This window comes from Falco punctatus, assembly GCF_963210335.1.
Source record: "Falco punctatus genome assembly, chromosome: 4".
Taxonomy (NCBI): Eukaryota; Metazoa; Chordata; class Aves; order Falconiformes; family Falconidae; genus Falco; species Falco punctatus.
Genome location: NC_137583.1, coordinates 32,282,167 through 32,300,899, shown reverse-complemented (window position 1 = coordinate 32,300,899; position 18,733 = coordinate 32,282,167). Strand labels below are relative to the sequence as shown.

At 43.1% G+C, this 18,733-nt stretch overlaps 1 protein-coding gene across 1 annotated transcript in view; it reads left to right on the top strand.

Annotated features, from left to right (window-relative positions):
* The window catches only part of FAM20C (FAM20C golgi associated secretory pathway kinase), a 73,286-nt gene that overhangs the window by 49,650 nt on the left and 4,903 nt on the right, over positions 1-18,733 (top strand). The window contains exons 4-5 of the mRNA XM_080382427.1: positions 8,881-8,973; positions 10,739-10,854. Coding sequence (XP_080238553.1) covers positions 8,881-8,973; positions 10,739-10,854 — 209 coding nt within the window. The remainder of the gene's footprint in view (positions 1-8,880; positions 8,974-10,738; positions 10,855-18,733) is intronic.

Below are 18,733 nucleotides of genomic sequence, written 5' to 3'. Positions count from 1 at the left end.
ATGTTGTCTCCTGCTTATTTAATTGCTGTGAGGCTTTTTTCTCCCTGCTGTGGCACGGCATTGACCATGTTAACATTGGCACTGGGAACTTTTTTGTTGTGCTGTCAAGTACTTAATCTTTCAATTCCTGTATGTCAGGTCAGGTTTCTATCTCAGAGATGAACCAAACCTTATTTCTGAGTTAAGAATTTTTTTATCTGCCAAGTAAATTAGTGACAGGAGCTTCCCAGAGTTTGCCTTTCTCTTCATACTGTGACTCATTTGTTTTTCTGTACAAGCCCTGCTTTTTTCTGGATGATAGAAAAACATAGCTAGCCAACAGGCACTGCCATTTAGCCACCACAGCATCAGTGCTCATCTATTCTCTGTCCAACATCCCACCAGCATCCCAAAAGAGGGAGATGAAGATTAATTTGCAGCAAGACCCACACCTCTGCACACTTGCAATTTCTGCATGCGTGTGCCACCTCTTGTGCAATCACCACAGCAGTATGGGTTATATAGCTCCCACTGAGCAGCCTGCGCAGAGGGTAGGCTTCTTTCAATCAAGTTATGAAGACCTGAGCTTCTAATTTTGGGAATACACACTTCAATCCCCGCTACTGGCCAAAAAGCAGCCATGCGTGTCATTACAACAGAAGCAGCCCTGTACACAGCTCACAAAAGCGGTCGTGAAAAGCATATTTATTTCACTTGCCCCAGCATTCAGTGGTGCTGCTCTTCAGTAACAACTGAGATCTGCCACTATTCCATAATGTTGGAAAACCTCATCTTACCTCAAGTATTTTAAACTTGCATGCTTTCTAACGCTGTGCCTGCCTCTTAAATTTGAGATGTTTGCGGGGTGCAGGGGAAATACAGGCATATATTTAAAGAATGATCGTACTTGTCTGGTCATAACATGTTCAGTACCACAGCAGGCAGCGTTAGATGTTGTGTGTGTTGGATTATACATCAGGTGCAGCTGCGTACAGCCATCCAGAGTTGGGTAGCTCTGGAGCTTACCCCTCTGGTTTTGTATAGCTTACCTGCTTTGGAACAGCATTGCGTTTTGCTTTCTTTTCAGCCATCTTCTAAACAATAACAACAACAACGTAGCAATGATAATAATAAAACCAACAGTAACAATAATAACAATAATAAAAAACAACCTGTGAATCTGAGATCTGACCAGGCTGGGAGTGCAGCCCCCAGCACAGGGACCCTCTCTCTTTAGCCGCGTTCCCTGCGAGCAGGAAGAGGACCGCTGCCTGTCACCCAAAAAGTGCAAGTGGGCAAAGCATCCTGACAAATGTGCTTACGCTGATATTTTTTTTCCACTTGCTTTTCGCATGGTGACAGGCAGCTACTTACTGGGCAGAGCTGGAAGTAATATTCTGAATTGCTGAAGGAAATTTTCCCAGTTGATCAAACTCGTTTGTGTTCTGTGCTGATCAAAGATTCTCTTCTTCTCTTATGTATCTGAAAGCACAAAAGAATGAATGAAAAAAAAAAATATTCTTATTTGCTGGTAGACAATGAAATGATGATTGGTGAGAATATGCCTTGACTTTACTGTCAGCACAATGTCAGTGAAGGCACCAGTACAGGGAGGGTACGTTTTGAGATAGATACCAAATCCAGATTACTAGAAGGAACAGAAAAGCCCCAAAGAAGAGGAAAATGTCTGGATTAATTATTATTTTTATATTTTAGTGGAAAATAAAGTGAGTCTTTCATATTCTCGGGTCATATTACTTACCCTGATTATTCATCCCTTCATATCACATCTACTTGTGTAGTCAGGAGGGGTAACTCCTGTTTTGCTCAGGTGAAAATCTGCTTTATCTATGTATGTATGTATCTGTCTATATGTCTGTCTATCTATCTATCTATCGATCTATATCTCGTACATGGAACAGCACTGGTGCTGGGGAGCAGGGCACTCGTTTTGCACAATTTTTTCACAAACACGCTGATCTACGTAGAGGAATCAGAGGTTGCTTCATTGTCTTCTAGAAACAGTGCTGGTTTTAATGGGAAGGCCTAAAGTAGGCTTTCAAGGCTTTGGGTGTGTTGGGTTTTTAATGAAATAAAAATCAATTAATTGTGCTTGGTAAAGAAGGGGCCTCTGCGCTGAGGGATCTGCAATCTAAAGGCGTTAAGGCTTAATTCCCAGGTCTTGCCTTGGGAATGCTCTTTTCAGGAATGGGAGCCAGTTGTTCTGGCACATCTAACACACGTATTCCTTCCTTAGCAAGGCACTCAGGTTAGCTGCAGCAAGTTGTACTGTGATGGTTTTGCCTTGATCATGGAGCGAGGGGGAAAAGCAAGACTGGAAATTAGCAGAAGAGAAAGGACAAGGAGGAGCGGGCTGTAGCCATGGGATTGTGAAAGGACATTTTGAAGATCACGTTATAGCGACGTCTGTCAAGAATGGTTTAGGTCTAGCTGATCCCGCCCTGGGGCCAGGAGATAGCTTAGGTGACCTCCTGAGCCTTTTTTTCTTTGACTCTGCAACTGGAAATGGAAAGAAAACCCACTTTTAATATACTGTTGCCCTGTGGATTTTCTCCCCCTCTTTCCCCCACCATCCTTCTGTGCCAGGTAACAAGATATTTATATATACAAATGCTCTTTGGGAAGCTTATTGTGATTCTCTGCATCAGAAGTTTATGATTTATATTAAGCTAGCTGGTCCTTGAGCATGTGCTGTTGTCAAGCTCTTTTCATCTGCTCGGGAGAAAAGCACTCCGGGGCTGGCATGCAATAGCATGATCTCGGTATTTATCCTTTTGGCAGTTTGCTAATTATTCCTATTTCTATCACACCCCTGTGCGAATTTCTGTCTTTCTGCCACAGTAAATATTCTCTCATTTTTTCTAGCTGCAGAACTGCTACTTAAACGGGAGAAGCCTGAATATCCTGCAGAGGCCCATATTGTTATTTGGATGATAGTGATGAAATGGGCCAAACATCCTTTCTGTACCACTTAAATTGCATGTCTTTGCATTCCTGGATTGGCTGCTCATTTTCTGGACAGTATTCTGCTCTTGTAAACAGCTCGTATCATTCCTGGGAGTGCTTTTTGTAGCAGAATGCTTCAATAAAGCCAAAGCCATCAGCTGCCAAGACTCCATAAGGAGTCAGAAATAAGCACCAGATATCTTCACTACTGTAGGTGTAGCTGCATTAGCAATATCATTTGTCTTCCTAAGGACTTCCTAAACCACTAAAATGTATTATAAAATTAAGTGACATTTTTTCCACCTGTTCGAACTGGTGCCAAATACACAGAAAGCCCTCTCGGATGATATGACTTGGTATGCAAAATCTAAGTACCCTCTTAAGGACTGCAGCTGCCTCAGAGACATCATTTTTTTTCCACGGGCTGCCTCCTTCACTTAGAATAATAAGCTTTAGATTATCTCAGGGCACTCTAGATCCCCCTGCTGCACAATCCAATTTGACATAAGTGTTGCAGGGGTGGTGGTGGGGGAAATCTTTCAAGCAGGCACCGGACTTTCAGTCTGAGTTTTCCACTAGTACAAAGAAGAAGATCACAGGCAAGGGTTGGGGAGATTTCATGCCTGCCTCTGTTGGAAGAAAGGCTCTCCAGACCTGATGGAGCATCTGTGTTTCGGTTGCATGCTGGAGCAAGGGGCTGCCTGCAAAGCCCTGCCATGGTGCTTCCAAATGCAAGAAGTCCCCAAGTCCCTCCCAGGCTACAGAGTAATTGAAACAGCACCGACCTACTAAGTGGCAGCCTTTTAGTCTTGTATCAACTATATTTTGTCATTTTGGTAACACTGTGTATTAACTACTGAGCCTGCAAGTGGGCTCCAGGACAGGTATTAAACACCTTAAATACTCCACAGGAAGAGAGGAAAGCTGCTTTCCAAAGGAGAATGGTGACCTATAGCATTGGGTAGACCCAGATAATCTCCAGTTATCTGTTCCAATAGCCAAATTATGCTCTTAGCAATGTTCGTCATGTCCCTGCCAATGCAATTACCATGCCTTGTTGGCCTGTTACATGTCTTTGTGATTTTGCTGCTGCCAAATTTCCCTGGCCGGAGAGGGTCAGGGTCTTTGTCTGCAGAATGGTCTAACCTAAGCAAACCCGCTCCCTGCTGCGGCAAAGCTCGTTGTGATCTGTAATCATCCCTAATCCCTGTGGCTGATTCTCCTGATTATGTGTCAGAACAGCAGTGCAACCTATTTAAAAGGAGCTCTTTTCAAATCAGTGCCACGTCCTTTCATTAGTTAAGGTACGTGGGTTTGACACAAAAGGTGTCTCTGAAATGTCTCTGGACTGCAGCATAGGAAGACAGCATGTGTCTGTCAGGATAACACTTGACTCAGATTGGGCTGTTTGCCCCATTTTCTAGCTTTTTGGCTGCGGTACAGATAATAGGACCCCTCCAGAGCAGAGGAAGTCTGGCACCGAGGCAGGATTCTTTCGAGTAATACACAGCCCTGGTGGGTATTAATCCTGGTAATTTAGGCAGGTGAATGTGAGTGATCCTGGAAACTAAATACACATTTCTATGTTAAAGTTTTAGTTTCTCTAACGGTGTTTTCTGAAATGCCAGAGAGTCTGCAGAGCTTGCAGTCTCACTGTGGTGATGATGTTCACGAACGACAGGAAAAAACCCCCAAGAGATTACAAATGTTGGGTTTGGGGCATCAAGTAATTGGCCAAAAATATTTACAGAAACATTTAAGAAAAGCTTGAGGCTTTGCAATTATTTCTGCGCACAAATCAGTATGTTGGTTTATCCAAATACCACTGAACACCAAAACAGGTCCCAACCGTAGCTAGAATGGAGCTGACTCACCAGATTTATTCATGACTGTTCATTTATTAGAGTAGCTTTATTGCTGCTATTTGTAGGCATGGCTCACTTTCTAGCTACAAGGTCAGATGACAGTTGCATCTCATCTTGTGTCAACACAAACAAGTCCCTGTCCTGTTTAAAATCATTCTTTACAGCCCATGTTTGCTCTGAGTTACGCCATGGTGGGGAAATTTTCATGGGCTTTGACTTCCTTTAGTTCTTATTTCTCCTCTACTAGTGTTACCATGCTGATTTGGCTTTTTCTCATGCTGTAATTGGTCTGGTGCCACCGTGTAATTTTTAACTGTGTGCAGTATCAACAGACCTCCATCTGTCTCTCCTCCAGAGCTTCCCAGCCTGCTGTTATAAATATCTGCCAAATCCTTCTTCAAAGAGAGGATCACTAGATTCCAACTGTTTGCAAAATAAGAGCCGCCACCAGAAGTCCTCTTCCATCATCTGCAACCTGTGCAGAACCTGTGTCCTGCACGTTATGAGATGGTGCTGCTGGCACTGAGGAGCTCCAACCACTGCTTTAATTTATTGCCCCTAGGAAGTGTACACTTCTGCAGAGGGTTCAGCATATTGCTCTGTTTGCTCAAATATCTCATTGCGTGTGTCGTGTTATTAGAAAATAACCTTCAATAGCCAGCAGGTAATAAAACCAAAATAACTTGTGGGTTGGGTTTTTTTTTCCCCTTTAAAATGCAATTCTGATTTAAAACATGCTGTGGGATGGATAGGTTCCAGTGTTGATTTATAAGATACTTGACTTGACCTGGAGGTGACTCAGAGTGCATGCCCCTTTCCCAGCCCATCACTTGGAGGTGGAGGGCCAGTTACCACGATCTGAAGCTGGAGTAACTGCTGACTGTGCATCCACGTTGCTGAGAGCAGAGTTTCGTCTTCCGCCTCTTTATACATGTACATCAGAATAGATCATCAGAGGAATTAGCACCAAACCCAGAAATGCATTGATTAGATTGTGCGCACTGAAAAAATAGCAACTTTTTTAACATGGATAAAATAAAATGTGTATAAACACGTTTGGGTAAAGTAGAAAATATAGATTATGATGCAGGAGTCCTTTTAACAATGTTAAAGCCATTCTTATAACAGCCCATTGATTCCATTGATTCAAACCTGTGTTCGGCTCATGTGGCTTTTTAAATTGTTGCGTACCTTAGGCTATGATCATCACACATATTAGCATTTGCTGGTGGTACAGCAGCTTACTGTGTCAGAGAAATTGCCAGCAAATCTCTTCAGGTGCTGCTGCAGACATCAAATTAACAATAAATGTATGTTTGAATAAAATCTTGCCAACTGAAGTCAGGTCTGAGGAACCAGATTCCTGTTCTATCTATGGGATATCGGAATAAGTCAGCAGGAAGGATTTTTCAAGGTCATGTTGGGAGAGGGTTTCACATTTGAATCTGCTACACCTTGGTTCTGCAGAACTTTGCAAAGGAACATAACTGTAAAGCAGCTTGGGAGTGTGATGAATACTCCTTCCAGTCTACATTCAAAAGAACCCAGTATCTCCAAGAGACAGGAAAGTGGGCACCAAACGCTTGTTTGACGTGGGGACTGTGGCTGGAGAGTGGTTGTCTGTGGATAAGTACGAAGCACCTGAAGCACCAAAGGAACTTGGGAGTTTGTTTCATGATGTATAGTCAGGTTCAAGAAATATCGGTATTTCCATTGTCTGGATTGCACTGTAGATATGGTGTCTGAAGGTTTTAGGACAATCAAGTTCATGATTTTCTAGGAGGGTGTGCTACCACTTAATAATACATTATGACAGGAGAGAAATATGTACAAAACAAGCTTAAGCCTGCAGGACAGCTGTACTTACTCCCAAATGAATAATATCCCCAGCCGTTGCCGGGGGTGGCAGGGAGCAACTAGACAAGTGAAATTAGAGAGACCAGACTGTCCCGGCGGTGACGGACTGACTGCCCGGCGTGTCAGGCAGGCAGCGCAAGGGAGCAGGGCCAGGGGTAGTGCTGTGCTTGCAAGATTGTGATCTAGCTCTTGTTTAACTCTGATTTTCTGGAGCAAGATTTTCTTGTAAAGGAACAGCCGTGATTTGTTTAAAGTCTTTGGGAGATAAAAAGCAGATGGCATTGATTAGCTAATTAGTAACATTTTTTGCAACTTATCAGCTGTGCTGATATGTGTAAAGTTTGCAAAAGCTTGGGATGAATCTTCCTGTCTTTGATTTGTTGAAGAAATTGACTATTTTAAAGTCTGGAGGGGAGGGAAAGTTATATACAAATGTCTAATTTTCTGCCCAACAGAAATATGTTAATCTTTTCTTTTTAATTTATATTCAGGGCTCATTTCCTCATTTTTGAGGGGAACGTGCACAGCAGGGTTGCAGCTCTCCTGGCCCTTGCCTGGATAGCATGCTGTATTGAGTGACATGCCATAGGTTCTGGCTGTCCTGTGTTCCTCTTTGTGGGCATGCTCCCTCCCCTTTTGCGCATTGATTATGGAGACAAAACAAACTATTAATTTTATTTTATGCCAGGCTCACTTTTAGCTTGTCTCCATGTGAACCCTTTGCAACCACAGCAGCACCCTAGCAGGACTCCTGCAAAGTGTTGGCCGCCTTTGTGACCACCACTGTGACAGTGGTCAGTGCTGTTTTGGCCAGAGCATCACTGGGATGTTGGAGGCCCCTCTGACCTTGAGTTATATTGGACACAAGTCAAATATCGTGATGCTGTCTCTATGATGGCAATTGTTTGTCATGTAGGGCGAGATAGAGTACCTTACCAACATATTCGTATGAACAAGAATGTTGGAGAAAGGATATCAGCTTTTCAAACCCTGCTGGTTGCATAGCAAAGTCTTCGTATAGCCCAAACCCATGAGACTCAGCTGGTTTCTCCAGCAATGGAGATACAGGAGGGCTTGTGGGCAGATACCAGTCCCAGTAGTCATGGTGGTGGGTGGACACAGCTTCAGGCTCCCAGCAAGCCCGCTAATTAGGACTTACCGCAAATTCTCTGGAGGTTTGAGCTCTGCACCAGCACCACCCAAAGCCTTTCATGTGACAAGGTGCTGGTGCAGAAGCTGTACTTTAATTGCCAGTGTGTAGCATGGGTGACGCACGAGCTGTCAGCTGGCCACCTGTGACAGCAGGGAATGAGGAAAAGCTTTGTTTTCCTCTTCTGGGGAAGTGTCCTCCCTTGCAGATGCTCTGAAGAACAACAGCTTTGTAGTGCTTATCTCTTATTTAAGACTTCAAAATAGGACATGATGCAGGTTGAGGTGGGGCCCAGACATCGCACTGTTCAACTGCTTGAGTTGTGCTCCACTCAAAAGCCATCGGGACTGGAAATGGCCTAAAGCCAGACAGAGATTTGCTCCTGTGTTATATTGAGCTTTGTATTTTCCGTGGAGTTCAGTGTTGAAGCTTTAGCCTTTCTATTTCCATCAGAATGACATTTTTTATTGGTTCTTAAACCGAAGAGAAAACAAATTCTGCATCCTCTCAGGAGCACGGTCTTGTTAATGTTCTTTGAAACGTGACATGTGTCGTGGCCGTCAAACTGCAATGATCCCATTTCTTCTGAAGTGAGAAAAACATGTCACTTTTGGCTCTAAGTAATACAAAGGGAGAGTCATATTTTAGATAGGAGCTGCATGGCTGCCAAAGATGAAAGAAAAATGTTATTACTTTTGGAAATTTCATAATTATAGTTAATGATAATTTAATGAAATGACATTGTCTTCACTGCTATCACTAATGAAATGTTTGAGAGTGATAAAACAGATCTTGTTAAATAGAACAAGAGTCTTGAGTGGAATAGCTTTCTGACAGCAGCCTGCATGCACAAGTCTTGAATTCCTATTTTTTGTTACAGTAGTTTAAAAAAGAAGATAAAATGAAGGCTACATGGCAAATAATGCACATGTAAAGTGTCTAAAGGCCTTCCATTAAGCAAACAATACCGAACTCCTGAATAAGGTGCTGATGGCTGAGTACTTACTGCGCCTTAGAAATGTTAACCCTTCATTAAAACATTCTCCTTGTTTTTCTTTGCAGGCAAACCAGAGAACAAGAAACCCCACCTGATTTTTTTTATTTCTCAGACTATGAAAGACATAATGCAGAAATAGCAGCATTTCATTTGGACAGGCAAGTAAAATGGATTTACATTAAAAAAGTGGAAATATTGTGATAGGTTTCTTCACTTGGCCAGCTCCGTAACTGAATTACTTTTTTAAAAGAGGGAAACGGAACAAAGGTGGGCAAACCCCATGAATAAATGAAATGGCAGGTGATGAAAGGGTAGATTAATAATTAGGAAATACAACCTGCTCTGGGAATGAGAAACTTGGCAATAAGTAATTCTCAAAAAGAAAGAGGCATTATATTGAAGAGATGCTGAGAAATGAATTTCCCCTGTGATCTTGAAGTCCAGGTGGAGAGGACCCATCTCCTGGGGAATATGTTGTGTAAGTGTGACAGGAGCCTGGCTCACCCCAGCAAGCTCCAGGGCACGTGGGCAGCAGTGCGAGGATGCAGAGAGGAACAGTGGAGATGGGCAGGGAGTTCTGGTTTCTCAGCAAAAATCTGGGGCGCTCCCACATCAGGAGCGGATTTAGGCCCCAAGTTGGTGGGAGGGAGAAGGCAGTGGTGGTCCTGCTGTGCGCCGGTTAGCTGAAAACGTCCCCCTGGGCAGAGTAAGTGCAAGGTACTGTGGATACCTGAGACTGGCAAGGGACTGCAGCCCTTTCAGCCTGCCCAGATGAGGAGTGGGAATTAATAATCAGTGACAAATTATACACAGTATGGTTAGAAACATTTCACAGGCTGTTAGAACTGAAGCATCTTTTGCACCCCAAAGTGCCAGGAAACATCCTTCCAAAAGCCTGAAGCTTTGGGACCGCACATTTTCTGGGGATACATGTAGTATTGCTGCCTCCTGGTCTGATGGTTAGGAGAAGGGAACCGATCAGCGAATGGCACAGGGTGGATTTGCCATGAAGAGCCATCTTGCTCAGATCCTTCAAGGATCTCCTATATTTTATTGTTGTTGACCTAGGTGTTGGTCCCTTCTGCTTTATATTTTATATTGCCGTTTTAAGCAGATGATGCTGTAGGAAAAAAACATGAATGGAGTTCCTACAGGGAGGTATGTTACATATCACACACTAAGCAGAAAAAGCAATTACTACCCAGTGTAGACAATCTTACCAGCAGACAGTGGACATAAAAATCCCACCTATGGCGAGGCTTTGTATGGGGACTTTGCTCTTTTACTGCACCTAATAGCCATACTTTGTATGGAATTTTTAATGATCTAGTAAAGTGGGGGAGTTCTAGGTAGAGACAGGCTCTTCACCCAGCCGTTGCCCATGGGAAAATTTTTAGTCTCAGGGAGATTGCTTAGGTTGGTATAAGGGTATCAAAGCAGAGAGGAGCAGAAGCAAATAAATCAAACAAGTACTTGGGCTGTCAGAAAAAAAATTACTATTAGATGGTGTTTATGGAAGAAAGAGGCTGAAATCCCATTCCTCAAGTCACTTCTTAAAAAACTTGTGAGCTACATGCATATTTTAACAATCCTGAAGTAGCACAAAGTAAAAAATTGGTTTCTACTGTTTCTTATTTCTTGAATTCTACATATCTTAATTTTTTCTTGGAACAATTTATCCCCATACTCTTCTGTACTTTATATCTGCTTCATACGATGTAGGCAAGACAGAGCTGATCATATTCGGGACATACTTTGTGATGTGTTACATGAAGGACTATCCAGTTTAAAGTTTCTGGTCTTTTTACTCCTTAAAGACCACAGATAGATGTGCCTTCAGAGCAGAATGAACCTTCCTAAAACCTATCACTATCATTATATTTTAATCCTTTACATAAACTATCTGTTTTCATTCTCTTCCAGGATCCTGGATTTCCGTCGTGTGCCACCGGTTGCAGGTAGACTGGTTAACATGACAAGAGAAATACGAGATGTTACTCGTGACAAAAAGCTGTGGAGAACGTTTTTCATCTCACCAGGTAGTCTTGGAAATAACACTATACTCTTTCTATCCCGCCGAACACGTACTTAAGGGAACAATGTGTAGATTGCTTAATTGCTCAGATATTTCTAATAGAACTGTCTTCTAGACCTTTGAATAAAAATAAATGTGGAGACACAGCCTACAAAGAAGACTTTATTGTTTTGAATTGAGTGCCTTTTCCCCTTGACAAATTATCTGCAGAGACAGGCTTTTATGTTAACAAAAGCAATGTATTCAACAAATGCTTTATGTAGAGCAATTTCAAAAGCAATTTCTTCTGTTGCTCTCAGTTTACCCAAAACCTTATTACTTAGCCCATTAGTTATTTAGACTTTTTTTTTCCTACTGCAATGGGATCCATCACTTCTGTTGGTCTCTCCATTTGTTTCTTGGTTTTGACTGGAGGACCAAAACCTAATTTTCTCAGAGTCATGTACTTCAGTTTTTATTACAACAGGAGTTTGAAAAAAATCAAGCAAATAGATGTGTAACGTATCCTGCTTCCAGCTCAAATTCTCCGCTGGGCAGAGGCCAGAGTAGAAGTGACCTGAATTGTTCCCAGTCCTCGTTCTTGCTTTGAGGGCTGACCCTAGGAACAGATACCACTCTCTATTACTCTTCACTCTTTCACATCTGGTGGCCTCAGCCAAAGATTGAGTTCCACAGGGTGGGAATTTTACAAACACAGGGTAAAGCCATGCCCTGCTCACCAGAATGTATAGCTGGGATAGGTAAAGATGGGCAAAGGGTGGAAGAAAGTGGTATCATCTATGTTTAGTATCTGGGATGCAGAGATGGAGAAATTAAGGCTCTGATTTAAGGCACAAAAATACCTGCATAACCACGTTCTTAGAGAAATAATATATAGGGAAACGTTCAATCCAAAACATGTAGCTACGTTCCAGTGAGCTTAACTCGTATTATTTCAGCTGCATGCAAATGTGCTTTGCTCAACTCAGGCTGTGACTTGTGTAACAGGCAATCTGGAGCAGAAATCTGCAGAGATCTCTCCCTTGCTCAGTGTGTGATTGGCCAGAAGCTGTGTATCCCAGATCCCCAAAGCCAAGATCCAAAGACTTAATTACAGTTTCTCCTGCTGGAACCGTAATTTGTTGCTGTTAGCTAAAAACCAGAACCCTGTCATTGCCAAGCTTTCTGTCTTAAAATGTTTATCACACTTTCATGATCACCAATGAAGTCATTGTTACGGCTGTTACTTTGAGCTTCATATTTATGTTCAGCTCTGCAGGACACAGTTGAGCAGACACTTATTTATTCCAGTAACTTCACTTGTAAAATACATTACATAATTACAAAAGGTTTCATCCTACCCTGTGTTATGAGCGCTCCAATTCTACATGTACAATCACAGTGACAGTGGTGACAGTGCATGGTGACAGTACATGGCCACAGTGTTCACCAAACCTGATGTGCAGACACTTCTGTATGCTCCAGCTAGGCACTTGTGCCTCAGTCGCTTTCTCTCCCCCTTCCTTGTCTGTCTTTCCTGGTCTACTTTTCTTTTTTTTTTTTTTTTTTTTTTTTTGCTTGAGTTTATGTGGGCAAACAATCACAAAAGACGGCAAAAAAATCTTGTGACTGTTTATGTTCACAAGGTTCTTTGGCTCATTTGAAATATAAACCATTCTATTCCCATTTTAGCAAGTAAGACACGGATTAGTAGGTTTGCTTGCTTTTTAGCTTCCCAGTTTATGTATCAAGGCTTAGGGGTGAACTTGAGTGATTTCTGAGAATTACCAAACTGTACTCAAGTACCGAGCAGCTTACAGCAGCCACAGCACGGCAATGCAGAGTTAAAGCTGCCGGTTTGGATGAAGATCTTTATCTTGTCATTATGAAATTCTAGACATCCAAGGGATGATCCAAACGTAATCCTTTATTCAAATTTATTTAGAGGCCACTGATAAATTCAATTAAAATATTTGATTAACTATGAATCAGGCTTTTCTGGAGAATAAAACGCTTAAGCAATTAATTTTTCTTTCAATTTTACATTCATAAATCAATATACTTTGCTTAAATCATGTTGGTTACTTGTCAGAGTTCTTCCCTACAAGTCCCCAGTTTAATTAGTCAGATTCTCATTAACATATGCCCAACCTCCGTCTTGTATTTCATACTGACCTTAAAAGGCAGGCATTAATTAATGCTTAATGAAAAAGTAATAAAGGTCCTAAATTAAGCATTTAGAAACAAATTCAGAAACCTAGCAGGCAGCTCAAGCAGCAGATTGAGGGCAGAGAAGGGAAAAGAGAAGGGTGCTGAGATGAACCCCGTGGCCTGGGGAGGTGAGGATGGAGAGGGAATGGGAAGCCTGGGGAAGGCTGGAAGAGGCTGACTTGGCCACTCTGGCAGATGAGGTGTGGCAAAGTCGGTTGGTTTTGAGGGAGAACTGGTCACAAACCCAAGAAATTGGGGCATTACGCATAGATACTTGCAAGAAGCAGCCTGTGCAGCCACACTGAGCTATTGAGGCCTCTCTGGGACAGCATTTCAGGTGGCTGTGTCTCTGCATCTCCATCCCTACGGGTGCTCAGAGATAATTAGTGGTCATGGGGACATGTGCTGTCTGCTGGCAATGTATCCCTCTCCATGCACCCACATACATCTCTTAAAATGAAATGAGTGCTAAATGTAATTGATTTTATGGAAAGCTCTTCCCCTCTGGCTAGGAGACCACTGTTTGCAGTGGAAACGCTCAGAGGGTAAATATTGATGACGCTCATCAGTATACTGTGTTATTCCCTGGACCAGTGCAGAGATGTTTTGGAAGAAACCTCACTGCATTTCCACGCCTGGGCCATCTCACTTGTCCCATCAGGCATGGAAATCAGGGCCAGGAAGCTGCAGGCAGTTGTAGTTTTGGAGCGCGCTGCGGAGCAGCATCCCTTCTTCCATCGGAAAGTGGAAATGGCTGCGAGCAGACAGGTCAGTCGATGCATTAGGCTGCATTCAGAGAGAAAGCAGATTGCGGAAAAGTGCACTTCCAGGCAGTTTGGACTAAACATGTGAAATGGAATTAGGTCAGTAATTATTTAAATTAATTTTACATCCTTTGCAGTAGGGTAGACTGCAGTAGCCTGCTAGTCTTACAAATGAATGGTAATTTGCTAGGAAAAAAGAGGCATATTAATGATGTCAGCCTTCGTTTTGGAAGTAATTGAGGCAGCAGCTTAAAGAAATCAATGTTACACAGCTAGTAAGCACTATGGTTTTGTTCATATTAACCAATTCCAAGGGATTATGGATTTTTTTTCTCCCTCTCAGCAAACAATAGAAATTCTGAATTACTTATTATTTTGAGCAGGTGAAAGAAAGATCTTTTCATGCATTGCTTTAGTAAATATTCAGAATTCTTTCCAGTACTCCAATTGCACGGGCTTGCTAAATGTCCTCTATTAATGGTCATGCAAATCTCAATAAAAGAATTGCTCTGCCAAACAATTTGCTTCAAGGTATCTCCACTTGTTCCTTTTCTTCCTGAGAAAAATCATTGTCCGGCTATCAGGATGACACACAGGAAATGTGCAGATGAGTACACAGACACTCTGGTTCTTAATTGTTATAATTAGCTGGAGTTTCGGTCACCAGACAATGATTTGTGCGTGGATTTCATTATGTATTGTATCCATTCCTCCTCAGATAATGAAAGTCAGACATTTGTGGCGCTGCTTGAGATTCTTTTGCCTCTCTAGTGCTTTGGGGAAACAATTTTGGTTTTTTAACAAAGGAGTTTGCATGTAGCAAATTCTTAGCATTTTAACATTTCAGCATGTATAAGCATCCCTTCCTTTCTGGTTTGCCAGTGCTGCTGCTGTTGCCATTTCTACCCACTCTGCAGGAGCATAAATTCCTGGTGGTTTTTTACCTGTGACAGGGGTTTGTACAGAAACACCTGTATGGAATGACTGAGGAACGTATGGGCTGGGCGAATTTAATGGGAGGAGGACTGCAATCCAATAGACCTCATCTCCCCTTCCCTCTTAGCCTTGGCCTTCGAAAGGCCAAACCCTGCTCTTAGCACGGGATTGCTGGTGAACACTGGGCTTGTGTCTCTAGCTGGAATTTTACCCTCAGTCTGCTGTGCAGAATGTGGGTCACCTACTTAGGTTTCAAAGAGGCTTGCTACTGCACCTTGAAGTCTTAAATGAGAACTGCGCTTTTCTATATTTGGTACCTCTTTTTTTCCCTACATTTTTAAGAAACCTTAAAAATTAATGTTTCCCTAGATAATTCAGGCTGCTTCATCTCGCCGCTTGTATATAAGAACTAGGGTAGACATTCCAAGATGTCTATTCTGTATCAATCAAAGCACTTAATTTCATTAATAGTAACTTGAGATACAGCATCTTTTCACCTCCACTACCCCCAGAAATCAGACAGGAGCTGTGGAGAGTAAGTACCACTGGTCTGAGCCAACAGGGAGAGTAACAGCTGGCAAAAAAAAAGCTTTGCCATCGAAAGTAACATCTCACCAAGAAGTACTTATGTAGTTTTACTGCAAGTTTGGTGTCTTAATGACCGGACACATCCTTTGCTGGGAGGACTGGACTCCCATTGCAGGTGGTGGGGGTCTATGGGAAGATCGATAGCTGAAGGAGCCCAGCCAGTGTGGGGATGGGCAGACCAGCACAGCACAGGCAGCACACGTGCTAGCTGTGTCACTCTGCAGCAGTGAATGCCATTGCTGCCGTAGCCCCCAAGCTTTCCTGAAGATTTATCTGGATACGAATGTGTGATTACTGTCAAATGATTAGTCCCGGTTGCTTTCGTTGACAATACGGAGCAGGGTTTCATTGTTCCCAAAGTTAAAGTCAGAAGCAAACTATTAAACACAGCATTTATCTTCCCACTGTGCAAAATGCTGTGTTTAATATAATTCCTTCTTTGAAAGGTCAGATTTACATAGTGAGCAGCAGAGGCTGCAATAGCACGGGAGGGGCATTGCTGGGCCTTTTGCTCTTTACAAAACAGTTACGGCAGCAGATAACTGAGCATCGGCTTCCCGCTTCCAGGTGGAAGTCAGGTCATAGAAACCCTGGAAGGTAAATTGTCTCAGGCGATCAAGATAAATCTGCATGGGATCCCTCCCTCCATAGACAAGCAGGTGATGCTGACACAGCTGAACTGAAGCACAAGCCCTGCTGCAGCTTCAGATCGGTACAAACGTAAACCTTCGCTGCAGCGCAGCCGAGAGCCACCATCCCACCGAGGCAGCAGGTGCCCAGGAATGAGGGATCGCTTTCTATCTCCTAGCTCTTCTGTGCTGGCCTGCAGAGAGCAGCATCTGTCTGTGATTTCTTGCAAATCATCCCTTGTGGCGGCCTGGAACCCCTTGAAATGTTTTGTCTGCAATAATTTCTTTTAAGGGTATAAATCACAGATGTTTTTCCCTGGTTTTTCTTGGCTGAGCATATCCCACCCTTCCTAAGGGCCCAGCATGATCCTGCTGTTTGCAGGCCATCTGCAGCTGGCAGTGCTGCCCACAGGTGCTTGGACAACTGTTGACTTCCATCCTGAATTATGGACGAGGTTCGCAGGGAGGCATGAAGCCCTCCTGGTTTTGCCAGGATGATCAAAGGCAAAGTTGAGGCACCTGCGTCAACCGTGTAAAAGCTACGCCAAGTCCATGATGCCACAGCATTTTTGAGAAGGAAACCCATGAGAGGTTAGAGACTGCAGGGCAGCACGCCCCGGGCTGCATTCGGTTGGTCTTGGCTAGATGTTGACTTTACACTTAATTTAGACTAATGAAGAGAGTGAGTCTGAAGGAGATGGTGCTGGAGACCACTGAGATGGTCCTGGAGCTGGTGCATCTGGTGTACAAGGAGAAGCTGAGGGTTTCGGAGGGTTTTAACCTGGAGAAGCTGGTTCAAAGCTGTAGCTTGGCCCAGAGGCCTCCGGAGTCCGTTCCAACCCAAGTTTCCCTAACTGCGACCGCTCTTTTCCCATACATTTTGTAAAAAGGTTTTCAAAACTTCACTCTCAGAGATAGGAGTTATGATAGTGACTTGCTTACAAGGAAAAATAGGCGTATTGTGTGATGAGCAGCACCGAGACTTGTGCTGTGGTTTATAGCAAATAGCAGAGTGGCCTGTTGGCCAGGGACACGGGCACTTCATAGCCCATTGGAAGTCCCAAACTACTGTTCCTTTAACTAAAATGTTAAGGGACTAAGTATGACTTAGGTGTAAGGAAAAATTCTTAGAATAATTTTTAAGAAAGGATATTCTACATGGTAAAACACTTTAAGTTACTAAATTCAAAGTATAGACATGTTGAGTGCTCCCTTGCTTCCTTTTTTAATTTCTGTTCTTCATTTTCCTTTCCCTGAAGTACTTCTCTTTTAGTAATTGTCAACAAGGTTTTTGACCACAGGGTAAATATTTCTGGACTCAGTCAGGATATATTTAACTGGTATGAGCCAACCCTGTGAAAGTAAATACACAGGTTTGGGTTGGAGTTGTTCCTGAGCACAGGTAGATGAGTGGTCCTTAGGCATCAGTCACAACAGAGGGATGCGAAAAGGCTGTCTCCAGAGTAAAGCACTTACAACTTAACAGACAAATCTGATGGCCATGCACAGAGACCTGGAAATGAAGAGCTGAGACACTGTCAAATAGTAACACATCAGCCTTATCATCCAATTATTTGGTGTCATTCCATGGTTAGCAGTCAGTCCCAGGTAATGCAGCTAATTAATACAATGGAAAACATCACGAGACCTTATTGTTCTTCCATGTTCTCCTACTGATTCTTCCCCAACTGCAGCTCCTTGCTCTGTTTGTCCCTCCTCCTTCTCTCTCCATAGCAGTGGGGTGAGTATTGCTGCCTGTCTGCTTGGCTCATTGTCTCCCTGGCACTGCCCACCGGCGGTGTACCATCTCTGCCAGGCTCTTTGCCGGCCATGGGTTATGTCTGGACCAGGGGGACATCACGGTGATGTGTGAGACGGTGTGCTGCAGGGCATCGCTGCGATGAAACCCCACCAGCTTACCTTTCCGAGCCACGGGGTCTTCTGTGGCAAGCAGAAAACCACCTCCCTCTGTTGACCAGCTCTTCCTGCTGCCTTTATACCGAGCTTGGCCAAAGGGAGAGTAGCTCAGAAGTCATATTTGAATTTAGAGACCTTGTGGGGAATTAGGAAGCAATGTGACTTCTCAGCTTCATGCATTACCATAAGGAAAGGGCACAGTCTTCCTCTAATGTCATTTTATGTGCATAAGGCATCGTCAGAAGAGTTGTAGCACACCGACAAGATCAGCAGTGTTCTGTTCATAGTCCGATGTTGGTGCAGTTTGGGGGTGAGCAGCTCTCTCCCACCTCCAGTGAGTTCATGTGGGAAGGGAGTTTTTGTAAACAGGTGGGTGTTCCTGTTGTACAGAAATATGTGGTGGCAGCTTCGGGGACGTTTTAAGATAACACATGCTCCAAAAGCTGCTGCAGGTTCTTTTTCTGTGGTTGTTGGAGTAACATGATGTGTGGAGGAAGACATTTGTGTTTGGGATGTGTGCTGGCAGAGTTACATCTGTGCTATCTCCACCTTCCATACACACCCCCACATGAGTCTTCGTGGTAAATAATTCTCCTTAGTAAAACTGCCAGTTCTTCTCCTACCAGCAAGTAAATGAATGAGACAGTGATGTCTGTTCTTAAACGAGCCAAGATTTTGAAAGGTGACTTAATTTTGGACATGTGCTACTTGTTCAGCTCTGGGATTTCAGGTTCCAGCCTGGGGTAACAAATATATCCCAAAGGATGTATCAGTCTGCGAAAATGAAAGGAGAAGGGAAAGGATTAAAATATATATATTTTATTTTTTTAAATATAAATAGACTGGAAATATTCACAGA